At 41.7% G+C, this 17,617-nt stretch overlaps 1 protein-coding gene across 6 annotated transcripts in view; it reads right to left on the reverse strand.

Annotated features, from left to right (window-relative positions):
- Positions 1 to 17,617, reverse strand: part of shf (Src homology 2 domain containing F) — a 96,254-nt gene that overhangs the window by 5,044 nt on the left and 73,593 nt on the right. For 2 of the 6 annotated variants that reach the window (XM_019278883.2, XM_019278884.2), the window contains 3 exons: positions 12,101 to 12,244; positions 5,717 to 5,891; positions 5,444 to 5,563 (listed from right to left, as the gene is read on the reverse strand). In XM_019278883.2, coding sequence (XP_019134428.1) covers positions 5,444 to 5,563; positions 5,717 to 5,891; positions 12,101 to 12,244 — 439 coding nt within the window. Of the gene's footprint in view, positions 1 to 5,443; positions 5,564 to 5,716; positions 5,892 to 12,100; positions 12,248 to 17,617 lie in introns of all 6 variants that reach the window. The other 4 variants (XM_019278882.2, XM_010744371.3, XM_010751882.3 and 1 more) reach the window with 2 other exon arrangements.

A 17,617-nucleotide genomic window follows, 5' to 3' on the forward strand; every position in this document is an offset into this window, starting at 1 on the left:
AAACGACGGTCTGGAATAGGCGTCTCGCAAGGAGTGTGCACATGCAGGATAAGCGTACAAGGTGTTCAGTAGCAAAGATATTATTTTGCAATTAACAAAACAGAGCACACTGTTTGGATAATGAAGCGAAAACACGGTGGTCAAGAGTGTTGATGAGGTTTATCATAAGCTCCACTTTTCTGTGTTGTTGGTTTCTATAACTGATTATTTTATGGCTTCATGAATAGTCAGGCAGACAGAAAGTGCACCTAAGCAGTCAGAATTCATATTCCTGAGATCACTGAATATATTCCCACTGTAAATATATGCACATCATTGTGGATATGCCCATTATCTGTGATGAACAGGAGCAAGAACTGGGCTTAAGGCACCTTAAAGTCCATTTGTTACTTATCTCGTAATTTCATGTGTAAAGCCTGCGGATGTGTTCTCTCCCTGATGTACAGAGAGAAACCAGCACAGAGATAACCCTGAAGTGGTATAAAAAACAGCTAAGAATATGCAGGGTTCAATTTAGGGACATCTATCTAGAAGAAGAATACATTTAAACCTCTAAATGGTGATTCTGTCTTGTGGCGGTATGCTTTATTTCAACACTTGACCAATCTTTTTTGTTCTTGTCTTTTCAATGTAGCATTACAAAATCAAATAAAACAATCAATGAAGTTTTATATTTTCATGTACCGTGTACGGCAGAATATGGAGAATATTTCAGAGTATTTTAAAAAAAAGCTCACATAAAGCTGCTGGCTTGCCGATCTATAAAACTGAATTAAACACAGCTATCAGGGCTCTCCATTACTGTGCCTCTGGCCTCGATATTTGAGCCTGTCATTAACAAGTTCATCATGATTTGAGGAGAGCAGGACAAATTTCCCTTGCCACAGGTATCTATAGTTCAGCCATTCTGCAAGTGGTGCCAGGAGAGCTCATTTAAAAAAAAAAAAAAATCCTCCCTGCAAAGTGCATCTGATGAATCTTCATGCAGAGCTCTGGGAGACGGGGCGTTAGGTTACACAGAGCCACACTTAAAAGGCAAACACATCAATAGCATCATTTTTAGATTCCCTACTGATTTTCCAGTCAGTGTTCAGGGCTGCTTATCATGTTACAGTCCTGCAGAGACAGAAACCAGGACAACAGAGCAATACGGCAGGGCTGCTGATAAAAATGAATATGGGGATATTTTTTTAGAAGACATGCCTTGGTGGTGTTATCATATCCCTGTGTTTATGAGCTTCAATTGTTTAATCAGGATTAATCTCACTAGGGAGGTCTCCTGTCCTGTTTATTGAGGTTTATGACTTTGATTTCAACCCTGTAGTCCTCACAGCAGGAACAGCCTGACAGCAATCACGGCTTATCTTCACCTCCAACATATTGGATTGCTTCATGAATGATGCTCTCAGTGTTATGAGTCTGTGGCACCAGAAAAAGGCAAAGTAATCCGACAAAAGATAATGATCCTTGGCAGCACCGATGACCTTTTTAAGCATTACTTGGCATCAGATATCCTGTTCATGCCCATTATTTCATGTGAGCCCAAACCGAATGAGTCTACCATGGATGAGCCCTACCGTTCTGTGATGAACGTTTGATGAAAAAAGGATGCGAGGAAGTTTAGAAACAAAATCTGTCATCTGAATAAGTTGCAAAAAGTCCGATTCTGTTTACCTTTTTGTGATCTAGACATTTGTATTGTTCAATCAAAAAGAAACCATAAAAAAAATAGGTGTCTTTGGAGTTAGATTGCAGGTGCACAGCGTTTTCAGTTGTTCTGTCAACTGGCTATTTCGTTTCTCCTCGTTTGTGTTCTGGCATAAAACATTTTTTTAAAAATCTATCCAATCTCTTCTTTCATTAACAAATTTTCTGCTCAGTCAGAGGAAATATGTTGTGCATGGTTCTCCTGTAAAGTGAGAAACAGGTTGATACTGTTCTCTCAGAGACTTGTGAAGAGTTTAATATGTTTCAAACATCTAAAAGGGTTTCTCTCCACAGAGAGAAAATAAGGGGTGAGGGGAAGGTGAACAGAAAATAGGGTTAGGAGGGCAAAACAGACAGAAAATGCTTTCCGTCAGGCAAGAGTACTCTTGAGGCCTGAGGTCCCAGCGACGTCTGTCTTTATCAATAATGCAATACACGCATACTTGCCACCTCATGGCCTTATACATTTTTCAGCAACCTCAGACATGGAGTATTCACCTTGGGTTTCCACTCATATGCACTCGCTGTAGAGGAGATGGGCTCGAGTTAGCAAGCTGAACTCAAGAGTTAACCCTGCCTGCAGTGTGGTGGCACCTGCCATTCCTATGAATCAGCCTGCTGACTGTTTTCTCAGCTTGATCTGATTGATGCCAAAAGCACAAGATATGACATTCTGACAGAAGCTGACTCACATAAATATACTGTCCGTGTGTCTGCACGCACAGAAGCACAAAGCTTCAAGAAACATTCTCTATGGTAATGTTTTTGCCAACTTTCTCCTTCAGCAGGTTCTTCCCCTGAATTTGTGTGCAGGAATACTGTAGTGTTAGTTTTAATGCGACATTTACCTGTTACTCCCTACAATAGAGCCTGACACCTTAATTTATGCGTCCCGTGAGTTATTTTAAAATGAAAATTACTGACTATATTAAAATGTGTTTCTTGCTGTGTCACAATCACCATATGGGAATATTAGTCACAGGAAACACTCTCCCTGTTGGGTGATGTGAAGAGTACCGTGGTGAAAACTAATAAGCTCATTCGATCAAGAGTTCTTAACCACCAGGACTTTCAGGGCTTTCCTAATGGGAATAGACACGCAATACGAGAATGTAATCTACCAATCTGATCTGCACTCGGTTCATTGTAGGACAGCTCTGGAGCGATTCTATCCCCTGAGATCTGAAATTGACCGGTTTTGAAAGAAAAAGGTCACAGCCTTGTTGCACTGAGTGACTTTGAGTGGCTGGGAGACCTCGCATTTTAGTTAATCTTGTTGGCCATCTGAAGACATTGAAGAAATGCTTGCAAGGAAAATATGGGGTATGCAAATGTAAGAAGACATAAATTAATCTGTTGTGAAGCTTTGACACTTTCAGAAGCAAATCAGCGACAGTAACTCTGTGGGAAATTATCTCCAGATTTCCAAATGCCAACGTTTCTCTGAAAATGGAGAAAAATGCGACCGTGCTCACATGACTGATCACAGAATTAAGCCATCGCTTTCAGGATTTTGCTGCCACTAAGAGGGATGAACGTGTTCTCAAACTCTTTTTCTGTCGATGTGGAAGGAGTACATGAGGATGTGCAGTCAGAGCTTACTGAAATTAAATGTGATGATAAGTCTCTCACTGTCAGTTCTACAGATGCTCAGTTTATTTGGCTCGGCATACATACACACGAGCAAATTTTCTTTTACGACATAGAACAAGAGGTCCAACATGACTGACAGTCACCTCTGTGATGTACTTCCACTTCCATACTTTTATACTATAAACTTTTTTCTCCATGTAGCCCCATGAGAAGCTTTGGCACACTTAGTGGCTCCTTTCTCTATTACTTTGACTTTTACCCTCAACAATGCCAACCCTATCAACTCTGAGGATTGCCCAAGGCAAAAGTAATGAAGTGTCTGCTTAGGGCCACCGGGGCATCTCTAATTCCCGTCACGATTAGGGCCCCAAAAAGCTTGAGGTCGGCCCTGGAGCCATCCACTTGACAAAGAGACCCACTGAGTCACAGAGATTAAACAACTTTGTTATACCGAAACCCATTCTTGATTTTATTATTTCTTTTCTCCTTTCTTCTTTTTTCTCTGGGTGTCATATGTCATGTGATTAATTACAAATTAATCAGCATAAATAATGTGGACAATAATCATCATAGGTAAAGCTTCCCTCTTCCTTTCCCATCAGTAAAACACCTGACTAACTTAACTCCCCGTATCATCTGCTCTAATAGTGCAGCTCATTATCGAGGGTCATCTGGACTGCTGTGGGATGTGAATCAGTGTAACTACATGGATGCTTGGCAAGGCCATTACTGAACCAGAACATTTTTTTCACCACAGAAATATAATAAAACTTTTACTCAAGATGAAATGCACTGCCCTTGCTTTGGTTATGTTTATTCTGTAAAACAGAAATAGGTTTCAGCTCCTTCCTGATCTTCTTCCCCCAAAACTTTATTCATTCAATTATCCATCTATCAACCAGGAATTTCATTTTGGGAGGTCAAACCCTCAGCTTTAAGAAATCTCCTGTTCACCATAATAGAGAGATTGATGGATTAATTCTCTCCAACTTCACAAAAAATACTATTATTGGCCCTATTATCAATAGCTAAAAACCTTTTGTTCCCTCTACATTGGAGATATGGGTCTAGTTAGCAAGTCAGTGTTTTGTGTCTATCAGTGAGGCAGAAAAAGAAGCAGTCACACAAGCATAAGTAGATGATCAGTCACTGAGACAGGAAGTTATACGGGCAGTCAGCTACAGTAGCATGAAGAGAATTGGAGCAGTGAAAAGCATTATGTTTCCCTGCCAAGAATATATAAGCCTCCAGCAAGATGAGCTCTGCTGTAATAACAAAGGCTAATCAGTGTCTCTTGGCATATTACAGTTTCATTTCATCTGAAGGTTGTCATGAAGTTGAAAAGATTTCTCTAAATGTCATATGGTTGAGCCTGCTTGAAATGTAAAACGGACTGTATATAAAGAAAATGTGAACAGACCATTTGTCAACAAAGATTTTCAGAGGGCTACAAATATCTGGTTATGATTGACACTGCTGCTATGGCATCTGGTACTTACACCTGAAAACCATTAAACCAAACCCACCAAAGCTGCACCGTCCTGTCAAAAGAATCAGATGAGACCGCATTGCGGGCTCACAAGTTAAAATAACCTCTACCAAATGTCAGACTAGACTAAACCAATCAGAGTTGCCCCTTTTGAACCCTCTGCTGGACACAGCAGGGATCAGGAGGACACTGATGAAGGGCACCATTAACCAAGTTGTGGGCACATCAGCATATCATGGAGCCGGCAGTGTCAGCGGGGTTACCAGGCGGAGGTGGAGGACAAGGGACCGGCAGGATGTAGGTGGGAGATAGAGGTCTGAAAGGTGAACTTATTACCATATCATAAAAGCAGAGTCAGCAGACTATTGAGGCGCAGGTATAGAAGAACCCCTGTAAGCAAGATGTTTGTCCACTATGTGTTCTCCACCAGTGTGCATGAGTAGCTGCTACACTTCTTTGGTGTGCGTGTGTGTTTGCCTTGACACTTGTTCTGTATACAAATCACAGAAAAATGTACTTGGCTGACGTTTACAGACACTTGATTTCCTCTCTCTGACACTTCAGCAGGCTAAATCACCCAGCTGTCATGTGCACTACTGTTTTTGATAATACAGTTTGTGTCTTGTTATTTAGGAATGAGAGTGTTGTTCTTACTTAAGGGAGAGGGAGTAGTCATTCTTGCTGGTCTCGCTGTTTCTCACCAGGTAACTGGCCTCCTTACAGAGCCTGAGCAGAGACTCGGCATCTGTTCGGCTGATGGCTCCATGGTACCAGCTATAGAGAACAATAGGCAGCAAGAATGAGGAAGGAGAAGAACAAAGGGAAAAAAAAGAACAAAGAAAATGAACAATAAGGTTCAAACCCTCTCATGAACACGAAAGGGTGATTGTGGTGCATTTGAAATAAAATACAGAAGAGCTGACTCACAATTGGCTTTCCAGGGGCATGGTGGGGTCAATACGCTCCCCAAGAGAGGAGCTGCAGTGATCCAGTGAAGTCATTTTGGTATTGACCAGACAGCCACTGGAGTGTCGCTGCAGCGGCCGTGTTTTCCCCTCCTTAGTAGGCGACATTCGAGACTTTTCTATGCCATCAAACTGGACTGTAATGGAAGAAAATACAAACGCTGAAACATTTTAGACTGGTGAAAGACGTGCATTTTAAAAACAGTGAGACCACTCACAGCTCTAACACAACACAGTCCTGTACAGTACATGTACTTGACTAGACTTCAAGTTAAGGCCACTTGGAAATGCTGGTGTGCTGAACAGGAAATAGACATTTGAAAAAGTTATGGCGTAAATTGCTGTTAAATGTATCTACAGAGCAATGAGGTGAGTGAGAACAGAAACAGAACAGGTTGTGCTTTTACACACACACACACACACGCAGTGTCACTTTGTGTAACTCATCCAACTGAAGGACATGTACACAGAGTGGAGGCATAAATCAATCCTTTCACACTCTGTACACATTCCAGTGAGAGAAAATACACATACATACAAACCACTCAAACAAGAGCACTTGTAAAAGTCATGTACACATATACGCCCACAAATCCCACGCATGCACAGGCACTGCATGTTAACCATTAAGCTGACTTTCCAAAACTCTCAGAGTCAACTGTGGATATGATAAGCTGCCTTGGCAACCTCACAGGGAAGTGTTTGATGGTGTGTGCGGGGATGGAGGTGACCTGCGCTCATGACATGACTGGCGGAAGGTCACTGAGCTGAATTCACAGCCAATCGGCACACAGAAAAACATTTGCCATTATTTACAAAAGCTAACGCGAGGACAAATGAAAGTAAACTCCTACTTCTCCCAGAGAGTTGTGGAGGCCAAAAGAATGATACATTGGATGTTGGAGTAGCGGTGAGGTTATCTCTTTGTGTGTTTTAGCCATTTTCCCTCTGTCATCCATCACTATAATTGATGTCACAGCACACATGGCTTTGAAAAGACCTCGATACGCTTCTAAAAAAAAAAAAAAAAAAAAACATATGTCACCTATATGACAAGCTTTAGCTGGAGATTGTTGGCTGCTTAAAGGTTTTAGATCGACGCATCAGAGCTTTGACGGAAGGAGTTAATGTAGTATGAAGCTCACAGCCACTGGATTAACTAATGGCCACTCTCGTGTCGAGTGTTTAATTACTGGGGCTGAACATGGCAGGCACTGTACAGACAGACTGTGATCTTCACAACATGTCAATGGATCTACATCTGTCTAGACTCTGAATTCCAGTCAGAGGGTTGCATTACACTTTACACTTTGTGAGCTTGCCAAGTGTTTCGGCACCAGACTGAGTGGAAGAGCTGACAGTATCAATCAATCAATTTAGGCTACACGAGACAACAGCATGTCAACAAATTTCATTGAGCTTGTGGACACCCTTAAGTGGAGCAAAACGGGAAGATGCATGGCCTTCTGTAGACACTGTACATGTGACAATACATTTATTTTTTAACATAATTGTTGATATCCTGTCATATATATTAGGAATAATTAAAAATCAGAAGCGAGCTACGTGCTTTGACTGGACCAATCATATCACAAACTTGTACCAAGACAGAAAACCTGTACATGACTTGTTTTTTTTCAGTTGGGGTTTTAAGATTGTTTTTTAATTTTGTGATACTTGTCAACTCCATTACATTTCAGCGAAAAATATTTTTTTATCCTAAAAATATATATATAAAACGCCAAAAACTGTGATAATCAAACCAGTGCTTTTCAACTCTACAAAACATCTTAGTTATTACAGGTTTTGGGGCCGTGGAGGGCCTTGTTACAGAATTTGCAATATTATGTAATATTTTTCAAGACAAAGCTAAAAAATGAACAGAAGTTTGTGCAACAGAACTTACTTCTTTTTTTCTACCCCATGAATTATCTCACCCCTCTGATTCATCTGATGACCCTCTGGCTTGGGCTCCACCCTTAGGTTGTGAACCACATGATTACACTACCTAACTGCATATGGAGTGGTTAAAATTAGCAGTAAAATGCTAGATCAGTACTAGTTATGTCATACTTGTCGACGCATCAGCCAGCACTTTAAGTACATTTTGATGTAATACTTGTAAGAACACTGAGACACAGTGCTGCTGTTTCAGCTCTGACCACCAGGGGCTCCTCTTCACCTCCCCTCAAGTCCAGGTTGAACTCGCTGGCCTTGTGCTCACTGATGCATTTCCCTAAACATAAACTCTATGGAAATGATTATTCCAAATGACAACCACCGTTGTTATATTGGCCTCTGCACTTTTGTTCGTTATAGGGCCATGGCTGAGTCAAAAAATGACAGCCAAATTGTACTGTTGCATGACGGCTGGGTAAACTGTGGCTCTAACCTCAGACCCGTGGAAGACTATGAGCTGTAGCTTCACTTCTTCAGGGTCTGAAGACAGTCCCTGTGTTTCATTGTTTCAAGTCCACATGTAAGACATTATTAGTACTCTTCCTTTTCATACAGTCCATTTGAACCACATGCTGACTGCTGGGAATACAGCGCAAGTAGGATGAACATACAATATATGTGTAAGGGTGAGAAATAGCGTTTCCATGGAAACTGACCAAGGGGACAAGGGAGATGCATGTTTGCTCCTCTCATCCCTGTCAGCGCTGACAGATCACAACATGAAGACGCAGCCAATTGCTCTCTCTCCCTCCTTCGCTTTCAATTTCTCTCTTCTCCTTTGCATACGTCCGACTCTTCCTGTTTTTTCTCCCTCTGACCTTTTCTTTTGATCTTTCCAGCTCATGCACTCCAGTCCTGTCTCATAAGTCTCACTGACTTTTTCTCTGTGTGTTTGTTTGTCAAGGACAGAAAAAGATAGTGGAAAATAGACTGTGGAGGAATGTCTGCTTGTCTAGTGGTCCAAAAAAAAAAAACAGAACAGACAGAGCAGTAACAGCTTTGATCTGTTATCTCCACTGTTTCTGATGGTTCCAGTGCCGGGCTATCAGTCACTGTTGTCTGATCCTGTAACAAAATTGTTAAACTTTACCCTTTTACATTATATGTCCACAGACAAAGTAGAGAAAAAATGTCTTTGGACACTATGTGATTTTTTTTTCAGTCCACCAGTGATCGAAACAGGGTGAAAAAAGTATCTGTTAGTGTGGCACAAGGACCAATGTTGCTACCGTAGTTTTTACACACAGTCTGTCTCTGAGTGTATCCGCCATCCGCCTGACTTCAGCTCTTCACATTTTCTTCATTTGTTCAGCACCCACGCTAATTCTTACTCTTCCTCAGATCCAACACAATGAGTGCTTTATTTGACCTTGATTAAACCCTTTTCCCTCCACCGCCTAGAAAGGGTTGAGTGGCTATTCTTAGTGGATATCACCCCATCAACCTTTCCTGTCAGAGCTGAGACCTTTTTCACAGGCTGAGCGCATAGTTCCACAAGAAGAGAGAGCCTCCAAACTAAACAAAAAGCTATCGTTTTATTTGCTCAACAGTGAATGGATCCATGCCTTCTTTGATTGTCTGCCATCTCACACAACACTAGCTTCAACTACTATTGAAGAATTATATTTTAGGGCTGAATATCAATGGGAGAGAGCCAGGCTCATTCCTCTTTAATTCTCTGGAGCACACAGTCTGAGACATGGCTGACAGGAGACTGACGAGAGGATTGGCCTAGAGGAGAACAAAAGCTCTGAGAGGCAGCTTAAGAGAGAAGAGACGGTGAACACACACACAAACACACATACACGTGCCTACACATACGCACAAAGACACATACTTGAATGCACAGGGGCATCTGTGTGTGTTATCAGTATTGTTGCTTGTAAAGCACAGCAAATGGAATCTGTGTATCAGATTGAACTGTCAGTCAGATGGTGACTGATGGCTGAAAGACCTGCCCCCCTTTCAGACACATAGCTACCTTCAGAGAGCACAGAGGACGTTGAGGAGGGAGAGGGTATGAGAGAGGAAGCTCATTGGTTAGGACATAAATAAACACAGAGGTTAGAATGACATTTCCATGATTATACTGCAACCAATCCACAACATACATAAAGTGCCGCTATGTAGTATTGCACAGCCCAGTACAAGACAAAATAATGCCATAAGAAGAGGGAGAGAGAGACTTATAGCTGGCACAAAAATGCAGCCTAAATAAGGAAAGACTATAAAATGAAACTAAACTTTTCCAGGATGTTAAGACCACAATAACATAAAGTGAAAACATCAAAAATGCAGTTAAAATAAAGATAGTCGCAGAGATGAGAACAACCTGACTACTCCGCTCCCCCCTCTGCACACACTCCTGAGCAAATTTCTGTAATTAAGCTGGCTAATTAATTGTCATTTACTAACGGTGCTCCTATCGAAAAGGATGACGAGTCTGAGGGGCGAAGTGTGCCATCGACCACGGCACTGTGAGGTGAAAATTAAGTTTTCCAGCTAGGACGTGTGAAATGATTAACAGGTCTGCATTTCATTAGAATGAATTGCACATTGAAAGGAGCGCCCAGTGTGTTCTGATACCCTGGGAACTGATTGCTTTAAAAACGATGTGCATCGGGTAATAAAATATTTGTTGGACGGCTTTCAATAATATATTTTCAGAGATTCCACCATCTAGGAATATGCTTTCTTCTTTTATATAAATCCCCAAATAAAACTCTAATTAGGTTTTCCAAGACAAAGGAATGACCCCTAAACGTGTCAGCTAGTGAATCTATTTAAAACTAAATATGGATATCTTTTAATTACTTTATTATTTTTGAAGCCTTGTTTGATTGGAGGAAGGAGAAGGTAAAAGAAGCACTTCAGAGTGTGGATAATTAATTCATGTCAAAAAACAAAGGCGAAAAGCTCTTCATTATACTCAGACAAAATGTGCCCTCCATTTATATGTAGATGTAATATCTACCCTGTCAAACCACATTTACATGTTGATAATTAGGTTGGACGGATATGGCAGATTCCCCTGAACTGTAATGGATATTGTTTTTTCCTAGTCTATATTAGAATAAACCACAAAAGCCTTTACAAACACATACAGAGACTTCGCTCTTCACCCTCGCTGAGCTGATCTGGAGTAAGCAATCCTGTGTATAACAGATGACTAATGTCTTGGTGTGTGACTGTGGGTCTGCCTGTAGTGTGAGGTCAAGAGAGTGCATTGTAACTGTATTCACAGGGGTCATAGAGGCCATCACCCCCCATGTCTGCCACAGTCACCTTTGACCCCAAAGATGTAGAGTGGGGCCATACTGGCTTAGACAGAGCGAGGATCGCTTTACAGCTGGATGCCAATCTTAAACCCACTCACATCACGGAGGGAACCAGAACCTTTCCCATGGATTTATGGACATAAATCAACTCCTTGCCCTGTCCTCGCCTGCAGCACGCAGCGGTGTCCTCTTACATGGTCTCACTCTAAGTCTTCCCAATCTGCCAGGGGAAATCCCATTCCTGGCATTAGTTCTGCTGTAATGTCCATCTTTTCTCTGGGTAGCTGCAGCAGAGAGCGTAGTCCGTGGAGGGGCTTCAAAAATCAACTAACAGCTCTATTGGTTGAAAATAGATGAATTACTAATTGATAAGATGGTAAACATGGCTAAACCTGAGGTGAAGAGACTCGAGTGAAGAACTGAAATCACCTTAAATTAGTTAGATCTTTCAATCCGTGTAAGCCACTTGTAGAGAACAGAGAACTAGAGGGACATCTGGGACTGTCATGAGTATGTTGACAAGAGGAAATGGGGGTCACGGCGAATGGCAATTACGCATGCAGAAGGCAGTTCAGCACAATTAAAACTAATGAGCCTTCAGCCCTAAAACCTGCACACGAATTAGTGATTTTCTGCCACATGTAATCCAGATGGAAAAGTGCAGTCATTACTAAGCTAATACCTAAAGTCATATAATACAGTGCTTCTAAAAAGATGTGAAGTCTTTCAGTAAGTCATCATTGACCAGTTAAGTGTAAGCGGATACACTTCGTATACAGAAAAACATTTTAATCAGGAAGATTATTGGTGATATTCGTTGCGAGCCACATATAATGTCTTTTGTAGCCATGTATGCTTGGTTAGAATTCCACTAAAAAGGTAAAAGTACAGATATGCAACACATCACACTTAATGCTGTTTTAGTGAGCGCATCCACACTCTTCATCACTCATACTGTTCCTTTATAAAATCAGAAAGACAGATATATAACCACATTATAAGCACGTTGATGAATGGACAGATGGATGATGGATTAATGGACTGACGGATGGAAGAGGGGGAGGGAATTGATGGGATTGACGTTGGACAATGTGAACACCAACACCCACCATGGTGGTGCTGGTCACAGCCTGTCTGTCCTGGCGACGGCTGAGGTGTCTGGGTGGGAGACTCCAGCTCCTCCACCACGGGAGGGCTGGTGTTGAGCTGCCCGACAGGAGGGGGCCACGGTAGGTCCTTGATCACTTTAATCTCTACTGCAAGTGTCGCCCAAGCCACCAGAGGAGAGATGGAGGGAAGGAGAGGACAGAAACGAGAGGTATAAATGGACATCGACAAAGGGAGTGCGGAAGGAGAAGTAATGACAGAACACAGGGGAAAAAAGAGAAAAGGAAGAAGACGTAAGAAAAGAAAACAGATAAGAGCAGGGTGTGGTTTATTTGTGATCCAAGAATCAGCAGTAGCTGTGGACTAGAAAAGGAAAGGAATGCAACAGGACTGAAAAAGAAGTGAAGTTAGTTAACCAGAAAGTAGGATTGGTTCTGATAGCATGTGCCATTTTGTATTTGCTTCAAGGTTGATTAAAATTCTTCAGATCTAAGGGCTAGTGTTCAAAGGTTATCTAGAAACATTAAAAGCTCAATTTTGATAAGGGATTTGGAAGGATTCAGACTCAGTAAGCAAATCTGGAGGCTTAAATGTTATCGAACCCCAACCCTACTTGAAATGTTGGGCCCTCTGGCTTCTCAATCCAGACTTGTACCCAAACTGAAAAGTCAAAGTCCTCAGTTCCTACTTTTACAAGAAGTAGTACATAGCATTCTGTGAAACAGGCTTTACTAAAGAGGTGAACCCAAATAATACAACACTGTGCCTTCACAGTGAAGACTATAATATATTAAGGTACCTAGGGCTCAGCCACAGATAGCCACTGATACAGTACATCAACACACACTGCTTATATTCCTTATGCTTCGAGTCTGAGAGAGAGACATTAAGCCTCTATATTAAGATAAACAACAATATGGACAATATCCTTCACTGAATGAATGTAGCTCAGAGCAATGCATCCTGGCAGTGGACACTCCCTGGGCTTTGCCCCTTAAATAATGTATGCCTCATGTCCAGGCAGGATATTACCAGGGTAAATCGAGCACCCTTCTAAAAGCATATTTGTCACAGAGCAAGGGCCACTTGTTAAATAGCTGTGGATACTTAATAAATTGAATGGTGAAGGGAAGGTTTTTTTTGTCATCTAAGAGAAAGCTAGTAAAGACTGCAGAGTCTCAAAGCAATAAGAGTTATGTACAACATTTCCATTTCTTTTTACTAAAGGATAAAATCATGCAGGTTTAGCCATAAAAGAAGCCAAGAACAAAGAAACAAAACTGAATAGAAAAATATGTTCAAACTTACAATAAAATAGCAAGAAAAGTAGCAAGATGAGATTAAACATAATTTTATTTTAGTATAATTATGTATAATTACTAATTACTTTAGTATTACTTATAATACTAAACAATTATAATTTATTTAGTAAGTCCAAAAGGTCACCTTTTTTAATAAATTACATCTTATGTTGATGAATGAGACTGAGATGAACTGAAATTGGCAAAAAGCCTTTAGTGACAAAATACACTTATATCGATCAAAGTGCTCTGAAATCATCAATGTGACAGCTATACTGCACATCATCAGTCACATCAGTCACGTAAGTGTGATGATGGCCTTATTTGACTCAGGAGGAAGTGGGCACAAAGGAGAATAGCAACAGATTGGCAGATGAAAATCAGCCAGCAGATATTGAATACAGGGCCACTTTGGGACATGTCAATACAATTTAGAAGACTTCCTTTAAAATATGTTTTTAAATCTGCAAACTTATTTCTGTCTAGCCTTTCTATCACTGCATAAGTATCTAGTTGTAGAAAATACAGAAAACATTTGTACTTTTCAGTTAAGGGCTCACCATTTTTCATAAGTCAATGTCAGTGTGTCTTGTCTTGTGTTGGCTGGTACACGGGCTGGTTTTCAGTGGGAGGATGAGCATAATGTTATGGACTTGTCTGTCTTCCACCCAAGGAATTGCAGCGGTGGTGGTACAGACATGCTAATGAGAAGCAATATCTGCAAGCTAGATGAAGGGGGAAACTGGAGAATATTCAATCCGACAAGCAATTAAAAAGCTGGGCCTGCAGTGTCAGGGGGCTAATCTAGAAAAAGGTGGCTGGGAGGAGGAGCTGCTTGCCGTCTATCCTGATGTGAGAGGTGCAAGGGTGGTGGACCAGTAGGGCTGGAGGGTGGGGAATAGAGAACGAAGGTCAGAAACTCTGGGAGATAATATAACTTCCACTACTTTGGGGTGAAGTACGGGACTATTTTCCTATGAGATTAAAAGCCTAATACTCATTTCACATTGCAGATTAGCGTGTAATTGTTTGGGGAGCAGAAGGCTGCCTGCACTCTGCAGCCTCGCTGTGAGGGTGAGGAGACGATTTGGGGCGAGTGTGGCTCAGATTCGCTTGGTTGCACAGCTGAATAATGGCATTTAGCACTGTGAAAATTGAGGTAAACTGACTCAATAGCCAGGTGTCTTTTTTTTTTTTTTCCTCCAAACTCTGGGTAAGTAAAATCTCTGTCACCTCCTAACATATTCAAAAGTTCTGTCCCAAGGTCCTCTTGAATAATCATCGAGCCATGTTGCTGCATGGATGAGTACATCTTTACACCTTGTAGCATTCTTCAGTAACAAATTCAAATTCAGTACTAAGGTGACAACAGCAGTTGCCTTCACATGCTAGAGCTGATTTACACATCAACTCTTATGACACTGCCACAGACAGTTTCACATTTCTGCCCCCATCGCACTGCCCTCTGTACACACACAGTGCTAAATAAACGTGCTCACATTTATACTGGCTGACACAAAATTTGACAGCTCTGTAGATGGGACTGTGTGTGAACAACAGGTTAAGTGTTTTAGAGACTCTAGGTGAATATCAGGTCGAAAATGTGAATATTACACTCCCTGCAATGAAATCTTTAAATACAAATTGGAGGTTCTGATTTTAATTATTATTGGCAGCAAAACAGAAATCACGCAGAGCCAAATGAAAGAGGGCTATTTCTGAAGACGTGTAAATACTTCCAAAGATTACGACATCTTTGTCCTCTAATCTGACCACATTTGGATCAATATGCCATCTCTCATCTGCATAATCCTCAATCTGATCCAGATCCTGTACACTTTCTGTTGACATAGGAATAGACGCTATTAAAGATCAGCAAAGCACCTGTCACTCAACTTAACTACACAAAACCGGCCATGTTTGGACTTTGAAAAAGGAAAATGTACAAACAGTACCATGCGTCCATTACAAATCCCACTTGCTTTAGAAATATGTGATGTTGGCTGGATGTCATGTGGTCTGGAGACCGCCAGATGAGCACCAGCCTGGGGTGGCCATTCAGAAAGCTTGAGTGTTGTAAACTCTGCAGCTGATTAATTGTTTGTTTCACAGCTATGCTGACAGTACAGTGCATCAAAAGAACCCAAGACTACTTGAACAATGGACATAGGGTCCCTTTTTTATCAGTGTTTACTGTCCCTTTGTTCTTCCAGGAGCAGATCTATTTTTAACGCCAGGTATTTGTTTACCCAGGCTTTTCATTAGCCCATGGCACTTCATCACTGTAAACAGTGCAGCACCATAAATCACCAGCTATGCTTGTTTCCACTAACACCATTTAATTTAGTTCTGCTTAATTTGGTTGGCTAATTGCATGCATATTCAAAACAAGCTGGAAGATTGCAATATTTATGCCGCACATTATGAGCAGAAGAGCTTGGAACACAAAACCAGCCTTCTTCTTGAAGACGTGTTTGCTCCATCGACACCCAAATCGTTACTGAAATGCCACCTCATAATTCTCTGCATACTCTATCCGGCACATTATATGGTCCGTCTCTCTTTTAAAGCCCAGATCTGTTTTGAAAGTCTGTGTGTTTGCATTAAAAATGAAAGTGGCACAGAAAATAGGTGATGGAGATGAGATGACAGCAAGGTCTTTTTCCCTGCTCTTCTATCAGTGAGAGGGGAGGAAGAAACGCGTTAGCAGTGGCTGGAGCTTCCCGGGTAGGGGAGAGCTGCTTCGATACTTTGTGTGGGAGTTTACAGTGCTGTTGTGTGTGGCCAATGTGTGTGAGTGAAGATAAGACCTGTGGCGGCGCACAGTGAAAGACGGCAGGACACATTTGAGGCTCATGAAAGAGGGCTGTCAGGAAGGTTATCAGCAGGGTGCTGCAGCAGAGGCCAGGAGGACGAGACAGAGCTCAGGAGTGACAGTCAGCGCGGGGGGAAACTGAATCAACGGAGAAGAGAGAAACAGAACCATTGCACTCGCCAAAACAGCTGGCTTCGACCCCCCAGTGCAAATAACCAGTGCAGGACTGTAACTGAATCAATTATTTATTTTAGGACATTAGACTTGAGCCTCAGATTTCTGGGTCGTTAAGCCCATGAAGATTCATTAAAAAACCATAAAGCTCCTCAAGACTTGAGGGAGCAAGCGACAGCGCCTTCTCTTATCTCCCGCGTTAAATGCATGGTACCCCGCTGGCCAGGAGCCAGGCGAAAGGAGTTAGTAGCAGGTAACAGAGGGCAAGGAGATTAAGTAACAATGGCTCTTGATTCCATTCCTGCTGTGATGAGGCTCAGATTTCCGATGGCGGCGTGTCCATGTCTGGGTGTGTGAGTGAGCGTGCCATATGCAGAGTCAAAGGACACAGGCTTTAACTGATGGACATATGAGCACGCTTTCTCTTGCCCTCACATGCAGGCTTCGTCATACGGTCAAATTCTAATGTGTCTTCCTCACTCTTCACCTTTAGGCTCATCCATCACCTACTCAGCAGCCAGAAGGGAAGTAGGAAGGAGGCTGTGGTGAAGGGGGGGCAGCGAGGATGAGTGATTAACCAAACCACAAGTACACAGCCTCCCAACACTCTAACAAGGCAGAGAATTTACATTCCATTGCATACCTGTCAGGAGATAGCCCAACAGTGAATAATAACACCAGACCAAGTGATGTGAAGAGGCGGGCATGCAGGCAGCGATGGGGACAGCAGAAAAAAGGTTGTAGCAGGGAGCATTAGTCTGCTCTCCATCCCCTATCATTAATGAAGACAAATAGTCTTTTATGCAGATTGCATTATCATGTTATACCATAGTGGGAGGGCGTAGGCAGCACTAGTACTTATTTAATCCCACCACCTCTTTTTTTCCCCACACCCACTCCATGGTTTAGTAAGGTTGTGCATCTTTTTTCATTATCTGTTAATACTTTGTTTATATACACTTTCATTTCCCACATAATTGCTGGGATATAAACTGTGAAGATTTTGATGAGTGCAGAAAAGTGCCTCAGAAATCCAAATGGTGAACAGTATCATCTAAAAATCTCTAGAAGATCTCTAAAAATCTAACAACACATGGCGCTGTAGTTAGACTGAGTTTAAAACAGGACGTCTGCCCACAGAGGTGCTTGTGTGATGCCTGAAATAGTGACGATTTTTTTTACATACTACAGTAACTTAACTGCAGACATCTGGGGACACGGCAACATCA

Source organism: Larimichthys crocea, chromosome VIII (genome assembly GCF_000972845.2).
Source record: "Larimichthys crocea isolate SSNF chromosome VIII, L_crocea_2.0, whole genome shotgun sequence".
In the NCBI taxonomy this organism is placed as follows: Eukaryota; Metazoa; Chordata; class Actinopteri; family Sciaenidae; genus Larimichthys; species Larimichthys crocea.